The following is an 18914-nucleotide window of genomic DNA, read 5'->3' on the forward strand; positions in this document are numbered from 1 at the left end:
TGCATAGCTCACCTCCAATTTCAGCTGCACTGTTCAATTTATTATTCAAAGGTCAAGTCTAACGTACATTTTTGAAGGGAGTTCTTACATATAGAATGTGTTTTCCTTTCTCTTCTTCCTCTTCTGCAACACTCCCCCACCAACCCACACAAACCTACCATTCTCCTTTTCAAAAATGAAAATTTTTTTTATTTTAGAATAGATTTGTGAGATTCTGATGATAGTACAGAGACAATGTACCCCACACCAGTTTTCCCCGCTGTTAACATCTTACACTAATTGCCACAATTAATGAACCAGGATCAATATATTATCATTAACTGAACTTCATTATTTATTCAGATTTTCTCAGTTTTTACTTAATATCTTTTTTAAGTTTTTACTTAATATCACTATAGTGAGTCATTGTGTCTCTGTAGGCTAGTCCTGGCTGTGACAGTTTCACAGACTTTCCTTGTTAGTGATGACCTTGACAGTTTTGAGAGGTGTTTTGTAGAATGTCCCTTAGTTAAAATTAATCCAATGTTTTCCTTGTTAGACTGGAGCTATGGGTTTTGAGAAGAGCTAGGAGGTAAAGTGTTCCCCTTCTCATCACATCATATTAAGGGTACATGTTATTAACATGGTTTATCACTCTTTTTTTTGGCTTCTTTATTTTTTTTTATTGGTTGTTCAAAACATTACAAAGCTCTTGACATATCATATTACATACATTAGATTCAAGTGGGTTATGAACTCCCATTTTTACCCCAAATACAGATTGCAGAATCACATCGGTTACACATCCACATTTTTACATAATGCCATATTAGTAACTGTTGTATTCTGCTATCTTTCCTATCCTCTACTATCCCCCCTCCCCTCCCCTCCCATCTTCTCTCTCTACCCCATCTACTGTAATTCATTTCTCTGTTTGTTTTTTTTCCCATTCCCCTCACAACCTCTTATATGTAATTTTGTATAACAATGAGGATCTCCTTCCATTTCCATGCAATTTCCCTTTTCTCTCCCTTTCCCTCCCACCTCCTGTCTCTATTTAATGTTAATCTTTTCCTCCTGGTCTTCCTCCCTGCTCTGTTCTTAGTTGCTCTCATTATATCAAAGAAGACATTTGGCATTTGTTTTTTAGGGATTGCTAGCTTCACTTAGCATAATCTGCTCTAGTGCCATCCATTTCCCTGCAAATTCCATGATTTTGTCACTTTTTAGTTCTGCGTAATACTCCATTGTGTATAAATGCCACATTTTTTTATCCATTCATCTATTGAAGGGCATCTGGGTTGGTTCCACAGTCTAGCAATTGTGAATTGTGCTGCTATGAACATCGATGTGGCAGTATCCCTGTAGTACGCTCTTTTAAGGTCTTCAGGGAATAGTCCGAGAAGGGCAATAGCTGGGTCAAATGGTGGTTCCATTCCCAGCTTTCCCAGGAATCTCCATACGGCTTTCCAAATTGGCCGCACCAATTTGCAGTCCCACCAGCAATGTACAAGAGTATCCTTTTCCCCACATCCTCGCTAGCACTTGTTGTTGTTTGACTTCATAATGGCTGCCAATCTTACTGGAGTGAGATGGTATCTTAGGGTGGTTTTGATTTGCATTTCTCTGACTGCTAGAGATGTTGAGCATTTTTTCATGTACTTGTTGATTGATTGTATGTCCTCCTCTGAGAAGTGTCTGTTCAGGTCCTTGGCCCATTTGTTGATTGGGTTATTTGTTATCTTATTGTTTAATTTTTTGAGTTCTTTGTATACTCTGGATATTAGGGCTCTATCTGAAGTGTGAGGAGTAAAAATTTGTTCCCATGATGTAGGCTCCCTATTTACCTCTCTTTTTGTTTCTCTTGCTGAGAAAAAACTTTTTAGTTAAGTAAGTCCCATTTGTTGATTCTTGTTATTAACTCTTGTGCTATGGGTGTCCTATTAAGGAATTTGGAGCCCGACCCCACAATATGTAGATCGGAGCCAACTTTTTCTTCTATCAGACGCAGAGGCATTTCTGTATATCAGCGACAAAACTTCTGAAACGGAAATGAGGAAAAACACCCCATTCACAATATCCTCAAAAAAAAATAAAATACTTGGGAATCAACCTAACAAAAGAGGTGAAAGATTTATACAATGAAAACTACAGAACCCTAAAGAGAGAAATAGAAGAAGATCTTAGAAGATGGAAAAATATACCCTGTTCATGGATAGGCAGAACTAACATCATCAAAATGGCGATATTACCAAAAGTTCTCTATAGGTTTAATGCAATGCCAATCAAAATCCCAACGGCATTTCTTGTAGAAATAGAGAAAGCAATCATGAAATTCATATGGAAAAATAAAAGACCCAGAATAGCAAAAGCAACTCTAAGCAGGAAGTGTGAATCAGGCGGTATAGCGATACCAGATTTCAAACTATATTACAGAGCAATAGTAACAAAAACAGCATGGTACTGGTACCAAAACAGGCGGGTGGACCAATGAATGGTACAGAATAGAGGACACAGAGACTAATCCACAAAGTTACAACTATCTTATATTTGATAAAGGGGCTAAAAGCATGCAATGGAGGAAGGATAGCATCTTTAACAAATGGTGCTGGGAAAACTGGAAATCCATATGCAACAAAATGAAACTGAATCCCCTCCTCTCGCCATGCACAAAAGTTAACTCAAAATGGATCAAGGAGCTTGATTTATCACTCTTGACGTGAATCTTGGGCACCAGGCAGAGGTAGCACTGGTCAGGTTTCTGTCTTCTAAAGTCACTCTCTTCTTCCTTTACACACTGTACTCTTGGATGGAAGTCGCCACACACAACCCACACTCAAGCAGCAAGGAATTATGTCCACCCCCTGGAGGGCAGAGTATCTCCATGAATAGTTGGAATTCTTCTGCACTGGAGATATTTTTGTTGTCCCCCATTTATGCATTTATTCAATTTATTTATATCACCATGAATTCATGGATACTTTTACACTATTGGTTATGGTCCAACATTATTTTGTTGTTCAAATTTTTCCAACTTTAACCATTGGAAGCTCATTCATTAGGCCCCTGTGTCTTCTTGACATACCCCCAAATTGTAGGGTTTTTCAAAGTACTTCCTTATTTTTTTATACTGAAAAATGCTTCAGGCTCATCTTTATGTATTTCTTGCTCCAGTCCTAGAATCAGCCCCTTGTCCAATGAGTGCTGGTTCCTTTTTTGGAGATAGTGTTAGAGTTCAAGATCTGGATGCTAGGTGAACACACCCATTTTTTGTGTTCCCTTCTTACCTGTATCCACTAACCATGGAATAAATTGGTAGAACGCCACAGACTGCTGGGCTTCCTGATTCATGAGGGACTTCTAACATGGATGACTGCTCTGTCCCACATGCCTCTTAGACCCTTTGGGAAGCATCTTTGTAGCATTACTCAACACTCAGTTCAGCCATGGAGGCTAAAGGAAGCCTATGAAGCTGAAGGTCAGATGACATTTGTTTAACCAAAAAGCACCTCATAGCAAGGGTATTTTATGTTGTTTGGTCCACTGTGGATCCCATGTGGAAGGTTACTCTCTACAATCAGGAAACACTTTTCATTGGAGTATAAAGAAGACATGTGAATAATTAGATTCCCAGCTGTTCAAACAACTACTGATAAATGTCTCTGTGTCAGCCAGGGGTGGCCCCTAGTGCATTCCCATAGAGAGATCCCAATGTGTTGTCCAATGTTTTCATCAACAGTTTAGCAGAGTTGGAGTAAGAAGTTTCTCAAATGTGCAGATACTGCAAAGCTGTAAGCTAATGTGCAGGAGACAGCACAACCTAACAGGCTGTCGTGTAGGCTAGAAACAAAAGGAAATGTTAACAGGGTAGAAGTAAAATTGTGCAATTAGGTTTTTAAAATCACTTGCACAAATACAGGATAATAACTTGGCACCAGCTCCTGTGAAAAATATCTGAAAATTTTCACTTGCAAGTTCAAGCTTCAAGTGAGCCAGCAGTGTGCCAGGGCTGCCAAAGGAGTGATGCCTGTTCCAACTAGAGCGGGGTCACAGCATGCCCAGCTCAGGGCAGTCATTGCTCCATATCTGCTCTGCTGGTCAGGAAGCTCCAGGAGCATTGTGGTCATTTCTGAGCACCATATTTTTTGTAATTTTTTAGAAAGTTTTAATTAACATACAGTAACTATACACACTTATAGAGTAGAGTGTGATATTTTGATACATATTCACAATGTGTAATGATCATATCAGGATGCTTGGCATATCCATCACCTCAATTCTTATCACTTCTTTGTGTTGGGAACATTCAAAATCCTCTCTTTTAGCTATTTTGAAATATGTAATAAATTATTAACTAGATCACCCTGTTATATTATAGAAGCCTAGAACTTAATCCTCCTAACTGTATTTTTGCACCCATCAACCCGCCCTCCTCTATTCTCCCCTCTCTCTATCCTTCCCGCCTCCTCCATTTCACTCTCTACATCTATGAGATCAACTTTTTAAGCTTCCACATGCATATGAATGAGAGTGGTCAGGATTTGTCTTTCTGCTCAGCATCATATTTTAAACATAACATAGAGGTTATGTCCAAAAAAAGGCAACTAGAATAAGGGATAGAACCATGCTAGTCTGTGATGAAGGTTTGAAGGAATTGGAGGCAGGCAGCTTAGAGAAGAGATGCAAAAGCCAGTTGAGATGGCCATCTTTTGTTAAGAAAGACGGAGCCTCCCTGTTTTATACAATTCCACAAGTCAGGACTCATAACGGTAGGAACCAGTTACAAGGAGGCAGATTTTGCATCAGTAGAGAAATCAGTGCCCAACAATCCAGACCAACTAGCAGTACAACAGGCCTCAAGAGCAGCAAGCTCCCTATCATTCCCTCTTTTCTTTTTTTTTTTTAGCAGAAGCTAATGGGAATCTAAAGATGAGTAGAAGCTTGGTAGACCCAGTCACTTTATGAATCTAGCTGCTAATTTACTGGAAGCCTTCTGACAGAGTTGACATTTAAGCAGATTTGGTCAAGCATAGGACTACTACAATAGTGTTTTATGTTTGTATTCTCACCTATTATTTTCTAACCTCCTCAGTTTTTAGAACAACTAGTCAATAATCCAGTTGGGAGGATTCAAGAAAGTTTAGTCTTCTCCCTCACAGTTAAACGACAGTCATTAAATGATTAATATAAAGTACAAAACAATCCTTTTTTTTTTATTTTAGCAGAACCCTAGCTCAGTTAATACAATCTACATTCCTTAATGGAAACATTACTTGCCAAATTAATTGATGAATGTTAGACCAGGTCTTTGGCTTCTCTCCCCATCTCTCTCTTCTGGGGGAAACTCCCATAACTGTAGAGGGAAAGAATGTGGCCCATTTCCCAATATGTGTTTTGTTTTCATTTACATCTGTGTATGTTTCCCCACTTGGGGCCACCTGTCCCTGAACAGCTGGACACAGGCGGTATATCCAACAGCCTAGGGCCAAAACACATTAGCTCCTGAGTCTCAGTATTATCCAGGGTGCTTGCTGGCCGTGGGAATCATCCTTCTCCGCTTTTGCACAGCTGTATGTTCTAAGTCACTGGAGGGAAAAATGTTCCCTGAGCAAATGCATTATATTTCACACCACAGAGCTCGTCCCTTCCTCACCTCTGACTGTTCTCACAGCTTACAGGCCAATGTCTATGCAAACTGGGCTATGGTGGGAAACGCTGTAATGAGTGCCAGGAAAATTATTATGGTGACCCATTCGGGCAATGCCTTCGTAAGTATTGAAGCTCTTTAAGCATGTGAGTACACTCAGCTGGCCCTGCCGTGGGCACATGATGAACCCACTGAGTTTCAAATTCCTTCATTTGGTTGTTGATTTTAGATGTGGACTTCATTTGAAAATTCACAAAGTTTTATCTGAGTTTTGAAAATAATCTTTTTGTTGCCCTACAAAAAAGTTTTCTCCTATGCTAAAACTTTTAGCCTGTATTAAAAACTAGCCTATATTCAAATCCCTCAAAATTGTGTCAGGCATGGTAGTGCATGACTTTAGTCCCAGCTACTTGGGAGGCTGAAGCAGGAGGATCTCTGAATTCAGGAGTTTGGAGCCACCCTGGGCAATATAGTGAGACTACAACTAAATAATAATAATAATTCCTTGAATTCACTACAGTGGAACAGACCTCTAGGACGATGATTTATAGTCAATTTTCTGATGTTTACAAGTGTTTGGGGGAAAATTAACCACTCTGGACTGAGGGAGAGGCTGGGAGATAGGCATAGGAAGCCAGAGAGATAAATATTTCCTCAAAGTGATCCATGACCCTGGGTCTATCCCATAGTTACTTAGTTAATAAACATTCATAGAACGCCTGCTGGGTGTTTTAGGTGTCACAAACAATGTGACACCACTATCCTCTTGGAGTTTCTTCCAGTGGCCTTCATTACGACGTATGTGAGCCCTAAATAGCAGCATTTCAAGCAGCTCTGTCCAATAGAACTTTCTGCAGTGAGGGAAATGTTCAGCCTCCATGCTGCCCAGTTACCAGCTACAGGTAACTAGCATGTACTGAAACAGAGGATCAGAATTCTTTATTTATTTCATTTAAAATAGCCACATTCAGTTAGTGGGTGCCACATTAGTGCACATTTAGAGTCTAGGTTGGTTCTAGGGAACAGGATTTTTTAATCTCCTTTTAAAATCAGCTTCCAAAGGAGATCAATCCAAAGAAATGCCAAATGTGATGGTCTTACCATCATGGTCACCCCTATATCGCCAAGCATGATAACTCTTTCCTCCTCTCCATTTCTGTATAAATGGTCTTTTGTGGCTAAAAATATTGCCATCCTTCCCTTGCCCCCTTCAAATATGTGTACTCAGTGAGTTCTCTCCATGCTACACTTTACTTAGTTTTCTAAGCAGAATTGATCATTTCAAAACCAGGAGGAGGAGCTGGCAGTGTAGCTCAGTGTAGAGTGCTTGCTGCTGATAGTGCTGGGTAAAATCTCCAGCACTATCACCCCTAAAAGAAAAGAAAAACAAAAAACAGGGAGAAATTTTAACCTTTGGAAATTTTGTCTTAGAGGACCTCTTTTTCCATAACCATCTAATATTCCAATAATCTTATTTCATAAAAATGCTTTTACCTTTTATTGTGAAGCAATAGAGAAACTTTACAAATGTTCCCCACAGGCCACAGACTCCACTAAAGCTCCTGGAGGAGACCAGGTAATGATGAGGGAACCTTGCCTTCCAGCTGGGGAAGTGAGATAACACTACCCCCAGGGCTTCCTGCTGAAGCCCCTGGACCAAATCTGATAATATGTGCTGGATAATATCTAGTTGAGGAGGTTAGGGTGTTAATCAGTTTGTATTTGTAATTGGCCTTATTTATATTCAAACTGTCAAATGCCTTTTAAATCATTTGTTTCTTGCAATTAGTTGAAAGACATGGACCAGTGATTCCCTAATCTTTGAGAGATTGCAATGATGACAATAGCTTCCCACATCGTCCATCCTCTGATTTGATCAGGAACCTACTCAAAGTGCTATGGGGCATCAGATAATTTTTCAAAATTAAGATAATATGCATTTAATTCCCCCACTTTTTGAGAATGAAATAGCCCCCCCTTATGTAATGGAAGACATCGTGGGTCAGCACACCCAGCACACCTGGGACTTCTTTGAGTCAGTAGCATGTCTGAAGTGCTACCCACCATCAAATCCACATGTCTCCCTCAAACAGATAAAGAACATACATAGGCACACACACAATATATAAAACAGTTTCCCAAATTTTCCATATAGAAACCATGAACTGATTTGCTATTGAAATATACAGAGGCATGTTTATACAGAGGCATGACCATTGCACAGATCTCTGAAATTGTATAGTTTTTAAATAGCCACCTTAGAAACATACGTTGGAAAGATTTTCAGGAAAGAAGAGAGAGCTGTGTTCTTGAGCTAGTCATAAGCAAAAAAACAAAGTGACGTTCTTTGCTTCTTTTCTCTTCCTTTTTAGCATGTGACTGCAACATGGAAGGAACCCAGAAGCCTATCTGTGACCCAGACACAGGCATGTGCCACTGCCGGGAGGGTGTCAGCGGCCAGCGATGTGACCACTGTGCCCGGGGTCATGGTCAGGAATTCCCTACTTGTCTTCGATGTCACTTGTGTTTTGATCAATGGGACCAAGCCATTTCTTCCCTCTCCAAAGCAGTGCAAGGGTTAATTAGGCTGGCTGCTAACATGGAAGATAAAAGAGAGACCCTGCCGGTCTGTGAGGTCGACTTCAAAGGCCTCAGAGAGAACATGTCTGAAATAGAGAGGATTTTGAAACATCCTGTTCTCTCATCTGAGGAATTCTTAAAAGTCAAGGATTATCATGACTCTGTTAGGTAAGCTCTGTGCTTGAGGGAAAGATAGCCCAGCTCCTGACTTACCTCAGCTCCTGCCTCTGTCTTCATTGATATCAGGGAATAGATAAGTGTTCAGTTAATAACCAGGCTAGTAACCCTGCTGGTCTGTCTTTCTTGCCTTGTTAGAATTGTATGTGATTTTTTCCAGATGCCATTGATTATAACAAAAAGACAGTCAATACGAGGTTAATTGAGGGGTGGGAACCTAGCTCAGTAGTAGAGCGCTTGCCCAGCACACTTGGGGGCATGATTCCACCCACAGAGAAAGGAGATTAATTGGGAAGTTCAAACCCAGCAGAGCTGAAAAGACAAACTGGAAGTATAGTTGTTTCTAATACAAAAAATACTATTTTTTATCAAAGCACTCATGGAAAACTTGCTAAATTTTCCCAAATTTTTCAGTTGTTTAGAAGCCCATACATTAGTGTGCAGTCTTATAACAAATATGGTATTCCTTCAAAATGCAAGATTGTTTTTATTACATATTGTTGATTCCTTTTTTTTTCCCCCATTCATCAACCATTTCTCAAGATTACATTGGTTTCTCTGGGCCAGAAATCAGCAAACTACAGCCCACAGGTCAAATCCAAGCCAGCCCTGCTTCTGTGAATTAAGTTCACTGAAACATAACCAACCTCATGTATTCACGTACCCTCTGTGGCTGCTCTCCCTCTGGAATGGCAGAGTTGCACAGTTAGGACGGGCACCTCGACTCCTGAGGCAGAGTGTGCCAACTTTCTCTGGGCAAAACCTGGATGAACTGGGTATAGTTACTATCCTCAAAGAAGCTCATAGTCTACTAAGAAATCTCAAAAAGTGAGGTTATATAATACAATGTCTTCACTCCCCATTAAAAGTTCCTGAATTAAGAAATAGTTGAAGCTATAGAGTATTATGTCCTACGTAACTCAAGTGCAACTCTAAGGTCATTCATCATTGATATGTGAATATCTCAGATATATATGACAATTGCTTAAAAGTTACACAAGGAAGGAGATACAGCCTACTTGTATAGTTCTGAGAAAGGGCCACCACCTCATAAACACAGTGATAGGGCCCAGGGAAATCACATGGCCAAGTCAAGCTGGCCAATGAGAACAGACACATCTCTACCCTCTAATGACTTTTGCCCTGCAAGATTTTGGCCCTGTGTTACCAGATCCCCCTGCTTTTTATGAGACACAGACATTTAGATTTTCATGACATGTTTTCATTTTAAAGCATTCTAAAGCTAACCCAATAGCACTTGTAAAATGCACTAAGTGGCCCAAGGAAAACATGCCTGATGATGAGCATAGGCCAAGACCAGTGGTTTGTGGTTATAGATGTCAGGAAAATGTCAGTGTACCAACAAGAAAGAAGAATGAGCCAGTCTACAAAAAGACTGAAAGAGCCCTAAGTAGAGCTAGAGAGAAGACAGCAGAAGGGGGATCCCGGGGCCATGCCTACAGTGACGAGAAGACGGTGGTGGCTACCGGTCTTCTCAGAGAAAGACTTGTGTTTCCTATTCCATCCTCCCACTTCATTGTGCTCCTTTGCCATTGCCTCACCAGGGGACTCCCAGGCAGGGATTGCCTTCTCCTGTGTTTGTCTTTTTAAGCCAAGTGTAATTACATAATGAACATTTGCTGGATAAATTATAAATCAAAGGGGAGCAGGAAGACAGAGAACCTGGGATGTCAAAAGCTTGAACTGGGAAGTCAAGTCTCCCTGGTTTGCATCCACTAGATATGTGTAGCTTCAGGAAGGCAACTTAACTTCTCCAAGCTACAGCTTCTTCGTGAACAAAAGAGAGATAAAGTGTTTGTTTCATAGGATTCTTGGGAGAATTACTCAAGATGGGACACTTAGTATAGAGTTTGGCACATAGTATTTAAGGAATAACAATAATTACTATTTTTATTGTTATCACTATTAGCCTGAAGAATCATAGTTGTGACAACTGAAGCCTGAAGGAAAAGTCTATAGAAAAGAAAGAGAAGAAAAAGCTAGGAAAGCATTAGCTAATGTTCTGTACTTGTGCCAAGATAAATTAATCCCATAATTCATGTTCCCTTAAGTGTACCCTCCAAGATTTTCACCCAGTTTCTGCATCACAAAGGATATACTCATAATCTACTTGAACCAGCTGTATATATTGGACCCAGCAAATTGAGGTTTTACAAAGGTATGCATGATCAAAGAGAAGATGATACGAAAAAATAGACCCAGAACACGCTCACCATGTCACTCATGAAAATTAAAGTTAAAACCCTGCACAGAAGGAGCACTGAAACAAAATTTGTTGAACATAGATTTACTCTAAATTAAGAACTGATTTTTACTTTAGGCTGGGTGACTTGTTCTTTGTTATCATGTGTTGCAAACCAGAGGTAGATGGGCTCTTTTAAATTGATTTAAATGAACCATGTCTAAATACATGTTTTAAAATGCAAAGCAAAGAAAGAGAGAGCATAAATAGTTGACATGGAAAGATTATAAACCCTTATTCTGCCAGAATTGGTATACAGGTATTAGTTTAAATGAAATATTTCAGGAAGCTTAATTAAGAGAAAACAAATGAACCATAAACAGAATTATAGAGTCAAATGAAAAACTGTGTTTATGGAGGGGGGTCCCTTCTAATTGAGTACACCCAAGATAATAAAAGCAATTTATGTGGCATGTTTTTTCAGTAATATATCACACATAATACCTTACCCTCAGTAAACACATTAACCCTCATTTCTCCAACAGAAAACAAATCATGCATCTAAATGAACAATTGAAAACGGTGTACAAATTCCAAGATCTGACAGAAACCATAGTAAGGATGAGGAATGAAACAGACCACTTGCTTGAAAACGTTCAGGAGAAAATTGATTTGCAATCTAGCATTCTTAATGCAAGCACTGAAGGTAAGAAGAAAAATGGTCTTTGACTGTTTCTGCATGAAGTTTGATGAAATCCATCGTTCATTCCATTAGTGAGTCATCCCATACTTAACCATGGCGCCTGAATGCTTTAGAACATGCAAACACACCCATTAAATGTTTTGTTTGTATATGAAGAGGTCAGCTTTTTAAACATTACAGAGCCTGGTTAACATTTGCTCAAAATAACAAATAAAGGTAACAATATCTGATTCTAAACAAATACTAAAACCCAAAGAAATCTAATGCTAAACCCTATAAGGTGTCTTGAGTAATCAGCAACTTAGAAATTCTAAGACGGCTGTAAGCAAATGAGAGAGAGGTTTCTGTGCCTTCCTGGGTGTAAACTACTGCATTTCCAGCAACCACAAATACAAAGGAATATGCAGCAAAAAGGACTAAACACAACATTTCTCATACGAACTTTGTAAGAATTAGTCAAGCAACATACTAGAAATCACATTGCATAGTTCTTAAAACTGAATGTGAGCCGTGCCAAAGCAAAATCAACTTACAGAATAAATGGAACTCTAAACAAAACCGTGTAGTTCATCTCCTGTTTAAGATGACATCCCTATTGTATTTGGTGATGGACAACCTATTACTACCAAGGGAAGCAATACTGAATTACCTACCCTGTCTAATTAAGAAGAAATGGGAGAAAATACATGTTTTTCATCTAATTTCAACCCCAAAAGAGAGGGCAAAAAATACAATTAGGAATGCCTAATTTCCCTGAAGAATGCCTACATTTAGTGAAATGAGTTCTACCACAGATCTATTAATGATGCTCAACACAATTTACTGATTCCTAATCTGAAATAATTTGCAATCTAGCATTCTTAATGCAAGCACTGAAGGTAAGAAGTTTCTGCATAAAGTTTGACCGCATGCTAATCCTCTCAAATTTGCAGTCCAACAGTAGTTACACAGATTTTTCTGTATTCTTGACACTATGCTGGTCAGTAGAAATAAGGCAATGAATCAGCAGGTACCTGCCCTTGAGTTATTCCTGTCTGCTGAGGGAGACAGGAATAGAAACAACCATGTTAACACTAGCAACTGCTTTGGAAGCAGAGTAGCAAAGAATTCTTTCTGGGCTTATTAGGAAAGGCTTCAGGGAGTAGGTGGCCATTGAACAGAGCGTCACAGGACAGAGATAAATCTGTCATATAAATAAAAACTAAAAATCATTCCAAGAAATAGGAATGTGTTTTTAGTTTTTTCATGATAAATGAGAAATGTGATATATTAAGAGCATGACAATGGTAAGAAAGTTTGAAAAGATAAGGTGTGGTTGTTTTATGCTTGGATATGCTTATGTAGGAGGTAAAGATCAGGAGCCTGGCCCCCAGTTCCCAAAATGTAGAGGTATAGTTTAAAAGTCTAATGTATGTTAATATCCATTAAAATATACCATATTACATTCATGAATTCATGTTTTATCACAAATACAGAAAATAGAAGTGTTAAGAATGCAGGCTCTCGAGTCAAACCACTGGGTTCAAATCCTGGCTTGCTATCTTACCAGTGAGGTCTTGGCAAATAACGTACCTCACCAGAGCCTCTGTTTTCTCATTTGTAAAATGATAATGATCACACTGATGTATTCTTCACTGTGTTTGCTGAAGACTGAGGAAGAAAATCAAAGCATACGCATATAGAAAACACTCAACTGGCAACCAGATGCCTGTAATCCTAGCAATTTGGGAGACTGAGGCAGGAAGATTACAAGTTCAAGGTCAGCCTCAGCAACTTAATGAGGCCCTAAGCAACTTAGCAAGATCCTTTCTCAAAATAAAGATTTAAAAAGGGGGGCTGTGACTCAGCAGTAGAGCGCTCGCCTTGCACATGCAAGACCCTGGGTTCAATCCTCAGCACCACATAAAAATAAATAAGTGAAATAAAGGCATTGTGTCCAACTACAACTACAAAATAAATATTTTAAAAAATTTAAAAAGGGGTGGGGATATAGATCAATGGTAAAGCATCCCTGGATTCAACCAGGAAAGGAAGAAAGAACAAGAGAAGAAAACTCTCAACTAGCTATTCTTAGCTAACATCGTCAGCCTCAACATCAGGAGTCTGTGAAGTGCAGCCCTAGGACAATTCCTGCTGATGGGCTCTTTTTGCAAATAAAATTTCATTAAAACACAACCTTAGGGGCTGGGGTTCTGGCTCAGTGGTAGAGCACTCGCCTAGCACATGGGAGGCCCTGGGTTCGATCCTCAGCACCACATAAAAATAAATAAAATAAAGGTATGTGTCCAACTACAACTGAAAAAAATTAAAAAAAAACACACACACAACCTTACCTGTTGTAGCTTTCCACATACAATGTCAGAGTTGAGTAATTGTGACAAAAACATCATGGCCAGAAAATCCTAAAACATTAATTCTCTGACTTTTGCTGAATAGTTTGTCAACTCCTGCTCTTTACAGTCAAGTAAACTTAATTGTTTTATCATATTAGAGTTTATATAGGTGTTTATAGTCAACACTTTATATTTGTGACATATTTTACAGAATTTTTCATATTATCTCAGTCCTCACAAAGTATTAAGAATTTGCAAATAAAGAAACAAAATCTAAGAGATTAACTGATTAGCTCTAAGATGTATCCAGAAAGTAGAGAGTGGAACCAGGACAAATCCATCCCAGTGGACTTTAATGTCAAAGTTGTGTATCTCATGTCTAGATCTATTATACTATGTCTCTTCTTCCCCATTAAAGGCAAAATCAAGCAAGAGGATCTTGAAATTTTGTAGTGAAAGTTTCGACCAAGATAGTAGCCAAACTGTAGAATGATCATAGTGAGAGATGATGCAATTATTTTTCACAAAATTTAACTTACCTCAATTTGTGTTGATGTAGATTCCTTAGAAAATATCAAGAAGTATTACCGCATATCATCATCTGCTGAAAAGAAAACTAATGAAACTGGTTCCATCATAAATAACTCTGTAAACACCAGGACCAGCTTGCTTACCATTTTAGATACACTGACCTCAAAAGAAAACTTGCCATTGGAAAAGTTAAAGCAGATTAAGATACCAGATATCCAGATATTGAATGAGAAGGTAAATACTCATAACGGTACGTAAAAGTGTGGTGGATTCTATGTGGTATACAAACTTTTTAATTGTATCTCACTGTCTTTTTTAAAAAATATTTGTTAGTTGTAGATGGATACAATACCTTTATTTTATTTGTTTATTTTTATGTGGTGCTGAGGATCGAACCCAGTGCTTCACGTGTGTTAAGCAAGTGCTTTACCACTGAGCCACAGCCCCAGTCCTCCCTATTTTATAGTTTATTTTTTACTTACTTTTAAATTTAGATTAATAAAAGTGTGAGCAATTCAAATATATAATATATAAATAATATGTAATATATATTTTATCAAAATATATAAATATATTTAATTTTTATTTTTGATTAACTTTTAATCATATTAAAGATTATTGCTTGACTTTATTGTTTTATATTATTTACTATTTCTGAAATGGTATACCGATTGTGGGCATTTACTCCTCTTGATTTTTGTAAGTAAAAGTTAATATCTATTTTATTTTATTTTTTGGTACTGGGGATTGAACTGAGAGGCTATTTACCAGTGAGGTACATTCACACTCCTTATTATATTTCTATTTTCAGGACAGGATCTTGCTAACTTTCTGAGTCTGGTCTCAAACTTGGAATCCTCTTACTTTACCCTCCCAAACTGCTAGGATTATATACATGCACCACTGTGCCCAGCTAAATTAATACACATTTTAAAAGAATAAAAATTAAATTAACATGGAGACCCTAAAATCTAACCATTTTTCCCCTAAACTATAAATACAAAAATGACATATTGGCACAATACTGAGAAATAATTTAGGTAGTTATTCAGTTACCTAGTTACCTAGGAAACATTCAATAGGTCACCCCCATTTACCAAGCTTGAATAACTGTTGAAGAAATTCACATGAATAAAGCAATGCCTTACTTCAAAGAGTTCAGTAGTGTTAGAAAATCTGCTAACAAGTTGTCTTTTAACATAAATCATTTCTCCTGTGAGGTGTGTGGAGAACCTGGGAACTTGTCATGTGATCTCTCACCCTGTGGGGGAGCTCTCTGCAGGGACTCTGAGGGACACAGGCGGTGTGGTGGTCCCAACTGTCATGACTCTCTGACCCTCTCAAGCAATGCCCTCCAAAAAGCCCAGGATGCAGAATCTGTGGTTCAAAATTTGAACAACCAGTCTCAAGGGTTGAAGAATCAGGTAAATAATCTCTTCTCTTGCTTGATTTTAAAATTGTAGCAATAAAGAAAAAGGAAAAATTTTGAAGTGCCATTTAACTTCCAAGTGAGAGAAGATAGATTCTACATATTGGATGTTCTAGTGACTGAAACAATAGTTATTCTATTATTAAAATATAGATATGGATATGAATGTAGATTTTAAAGTGTGAATATTGAGAGTGGGGGGTGAGTGTGTGTGTGTGTTTGTGTGTGTGTGTGTTAAAGAAAGGAGAAAAGAAAAAACTCAAGGGGTATTTCTGTGGGTCATAGACTTGTGTGGACTTGTTTTGTTTTTTTTTAATAGAAAACACTACATAGAAATGTAGCCTTAAAGTTTTAAAAATTATAGCTCTCTCAAAGCAAAGAATAATTTTTCAAAAATTCAAAGGTTTATTTAAAATTCTACTAAGTACATAAATTTCCATATTGGTTTAATGTTAGAAAATATTTTAATAGGAATACACCCTGAGGCTTTGATCTCCTTCCTATGTTGGTAGACATGATAAAGTTAATTTAAAGTTATTATGGTCATCTCTGTTTATTTTTCTGCTCATATTTATAATAAGTATCATATTTAAGCACCTAGCTCATCATTATCATTATCATTGTTGCCGTTGTCATTGTCATGAACTCTTTCTTCTTTTCTGATGTTGGGGATAAAACCAAGCTCTCAGACATGCTATGCAAGTGTTCCCCATTGAGCTGCATCCCTAGTCCTTTAGATTTTTTTCGAGATGCACTGAATTCTTTGGTTTTGAAAATAACAATGATGCAACTTGTATTTTGACTATGCACATAGAACCTTTGATGAAGAAGAAAACAAAATTTAAGGACTGGAATTTTTAAAATCAATATGGGTTGAATATTGGGTTAATCGGCATTCTCATTCCCAAGCAAGAAAAGCCAACTCCCAAACAAACAAACAAACAAAAAAAAAGAAATGTATGTAAGGACCTCTAGGTCTCAGAATTAAGAGAAATATAAAGGGCCAAGCTTGGGATTTGGGTGAGAACCACAGCCAAGAAAAACACATACACATCCCTTACATCCTTGTCCACTTGCTTACAGAGTCCAAGTTCTGGAGCAAGTATCTGATGAGCCAAGCTGGAGAATATCCTACATGTACTAAATGATGAACAATTCTATATACATGGCCACAATTTTGTATTGTTACATAGTTTTTCACTTTTTTTTTAAGAGAGAGAGATAGAGAAAGAGAGAGAGAGAATTTTTTTAAATATTTATTTTCTTAGTTTTTCGGCAGACACATCTTTGTATGTGGTGCTGAGGATCGAACCCGGGCCGCACGCATGCCAGGCGAGCGCACTACCGCTTGAGCCACATCCCCAGCCCTAGTTTTTCACTTTTATGTAGTTCCCCATTGTTTTCATAAATATTCACTGTTATATACAAATATGCCAACATGTGCCAGACATTGATCTACAAGTTGGGAATACAGCAGCAGTCATAACTGCAAATCCTGGTCTTAAGTCCCAGTAGTTAAATAGAATTGTTTTATGTAATTTTAAACTATTATATTGGTCCTTCTTCAAAAAAAAAAAAAAGACACCATTGAATTGAACCTTGATTGTGGCTTGATTTTATCTTTAAGTTAATAATAGTGTTAGACTATCAGTGATAAAAGATAAACCCTGAAGTCTGTATTGGGAGAGTCTGGGTTAATCAGCACATAAATGGGAAGCTAGATAAGGGTGAGAGAGGGATGTTGATAGAATAGGGTACTATTTTCTATTGTGAGAGAATTCTCAGAAATCAATTGTGACAGAAGATGGATTACAGAGAGATGTTTTAAGAGTGAAGTAATTTAGCAATCTCTTTCTGAATATGGTATCAACTAATCTACTCTGAGATTTCATCTGTATCACTTGGTACTTTCCTGTCTAGAATATTTATTTCTGGAATCCTCATTTTACTGCTATCCATACCCATTCAAATAGATAGAAACCTATTTTAAAGTTAAGAAAATTCTAGAGAATTAAGATACACACATTTCATCATGTAAATACTTCTCTTTTGTTTTATCACTTGCTAATGACCAAAACACAAATGCTTTTTCACAAAATCTATATGGCTCAAATTAGGGAGGTTCCTTTTGTAGAGAAATAAAGGAAGGTATTTCCTCCCTAATTATGTTTGATCCTAATTGGCCCTATTTCTGTCACAATTAATTTATTCACTAAAGCTCAGCTTGTTGGCAATATTGTTCTATTGCTTTCTGCTTTTCTCCTCCCTCTCTCTAATTTGTTGGAATCCTAAGAAAAAGCCCATGACCTTTCTCAAATCACAATTAAGAATTTGCACTTCTGGTTGCTATCAGCTCCATCATTCCTCCACCAAGCACACAGTGTTTGGAATTTATCTTTGTAGCCCACTCTCAGGTCAAGCTCATTTATTAGGAGAAGGAATGCTTTCTAGTTAGCTTTCAGAGAAAGTGCATTACTTGAAGTGGAGGAATGTTTAGAAGAGTTACTATTTTAACTTATATAAAAGAAAACATTTTCAACTTGTTAAACATGGTGGCCACTGCAGGCAGGGAGTGCTGGTGAGTCCTGTGCAAGTTGTTGGTATTGGAAGATGCAAAAACATCTCATTAAAACAGAACTCATATTTTAGATTGATATTAAGAAAATGTATTAGTGCTAGGTTGATAAGGTTTTCAAATAACATTTTGATCACTGACAATGTTATAAAAGGCAAATTCATGCTACTGTGAAAACACGATAATGAAAGAGATACTAATCACCAATTGAAAGAGTCCTTTAAAATGAATTCATAGTTTAAGTATCTAGACTTCTATTTAGTTTTTAGTGACAGCTAAGTAATTAAATATCACAGAATGTGCTTAGTTTTTTCATACATTACTCATGGTTGTTTTGTTTTCTTATTCCAGATCAAAAATATAAGTAAACTGGCAGAAGTCTCCAAAAACAATGTCTTGCAGCTAAATGAGAAACTGGCAAATATGAAAAACCAAAGTGAATTCGAGGAAGAAAAACTGAATCTTTTAATCAAAACAGTGAAGAACTTTTTATTAGGTAATATGTTTTCAACATGAGAATAATTTTTGTTTCTTCCTCTTTTAAAAATTCACACTCAAGGGCTGGGGCTGTGGCTCAGCCGTAGAGCGCTCGCCTAGCACATGTGAGGCCCTGGGTTCAATCCTCAGCACCACATATAAATAAACAAAATAAAGGTATTGTATCTACCTACAAACAAAAAAAAATTTTTTTAAATATTTATACTCAAGAATTATAACCAATTTCAAATTACATTAATCAGAAATGACATTCCTAAAT

General features: G+C 37.6%; 1 protein-coding gene across 1 annotated transcript in view; it reads left to right on the forward strand.

The window, feature by feature from the left end:
* Lamb4 (laminin subunit beta 4) overlaps nucleotides 1-18914 on the forward strand; it is a 105118-nt gene that overhangs the window by 71939 nt on the left and 14265 nt on the right. The window contains exons 25-30 of the mRNA XM_058572154.1: nucleotides 5651-5747; nucleotides 7999-8374; nucleotides 11132-11292; nucleotides 14182-14387; nucleotides 15374-15577; nucleotides 18509-18653. Coding sequence (XP_058428137.1) covers nucleotides 5651-5747; nucleotides 7999-8374; nucleotides 11132-11292; nucleotides 14182-14387; nucleotides 15374-15577; nucleotides 18509-18653 — 1189 coding nt within the window. The remainder of the gene's footprint in view (nucleotides 1-5650; nucleotides 5748-7998; nucleotides 8375-11131; nucleotides 11293-14181; nucleotides 14388-15373; nucleotides 15578-18508; nucleotides 18654-18914) is intronic.

Source organism: Marmota monax, unplaced genomic scaffold (genome assembly GCF_021218885.2).
Source record: "Marmota monax isolate L192 unplaced genomic scaffold, Marmota_monax_Labrador192_F-V1.1 WCK01_AAM20220418_F8-fsc00027, whole genome shotgun sequence".
Lineage (NCBI taxonomy): Eukaryota > Metazoa > Chordata > Mammalia > Rodentia > Sciuridae > Marmota > Marmota monax.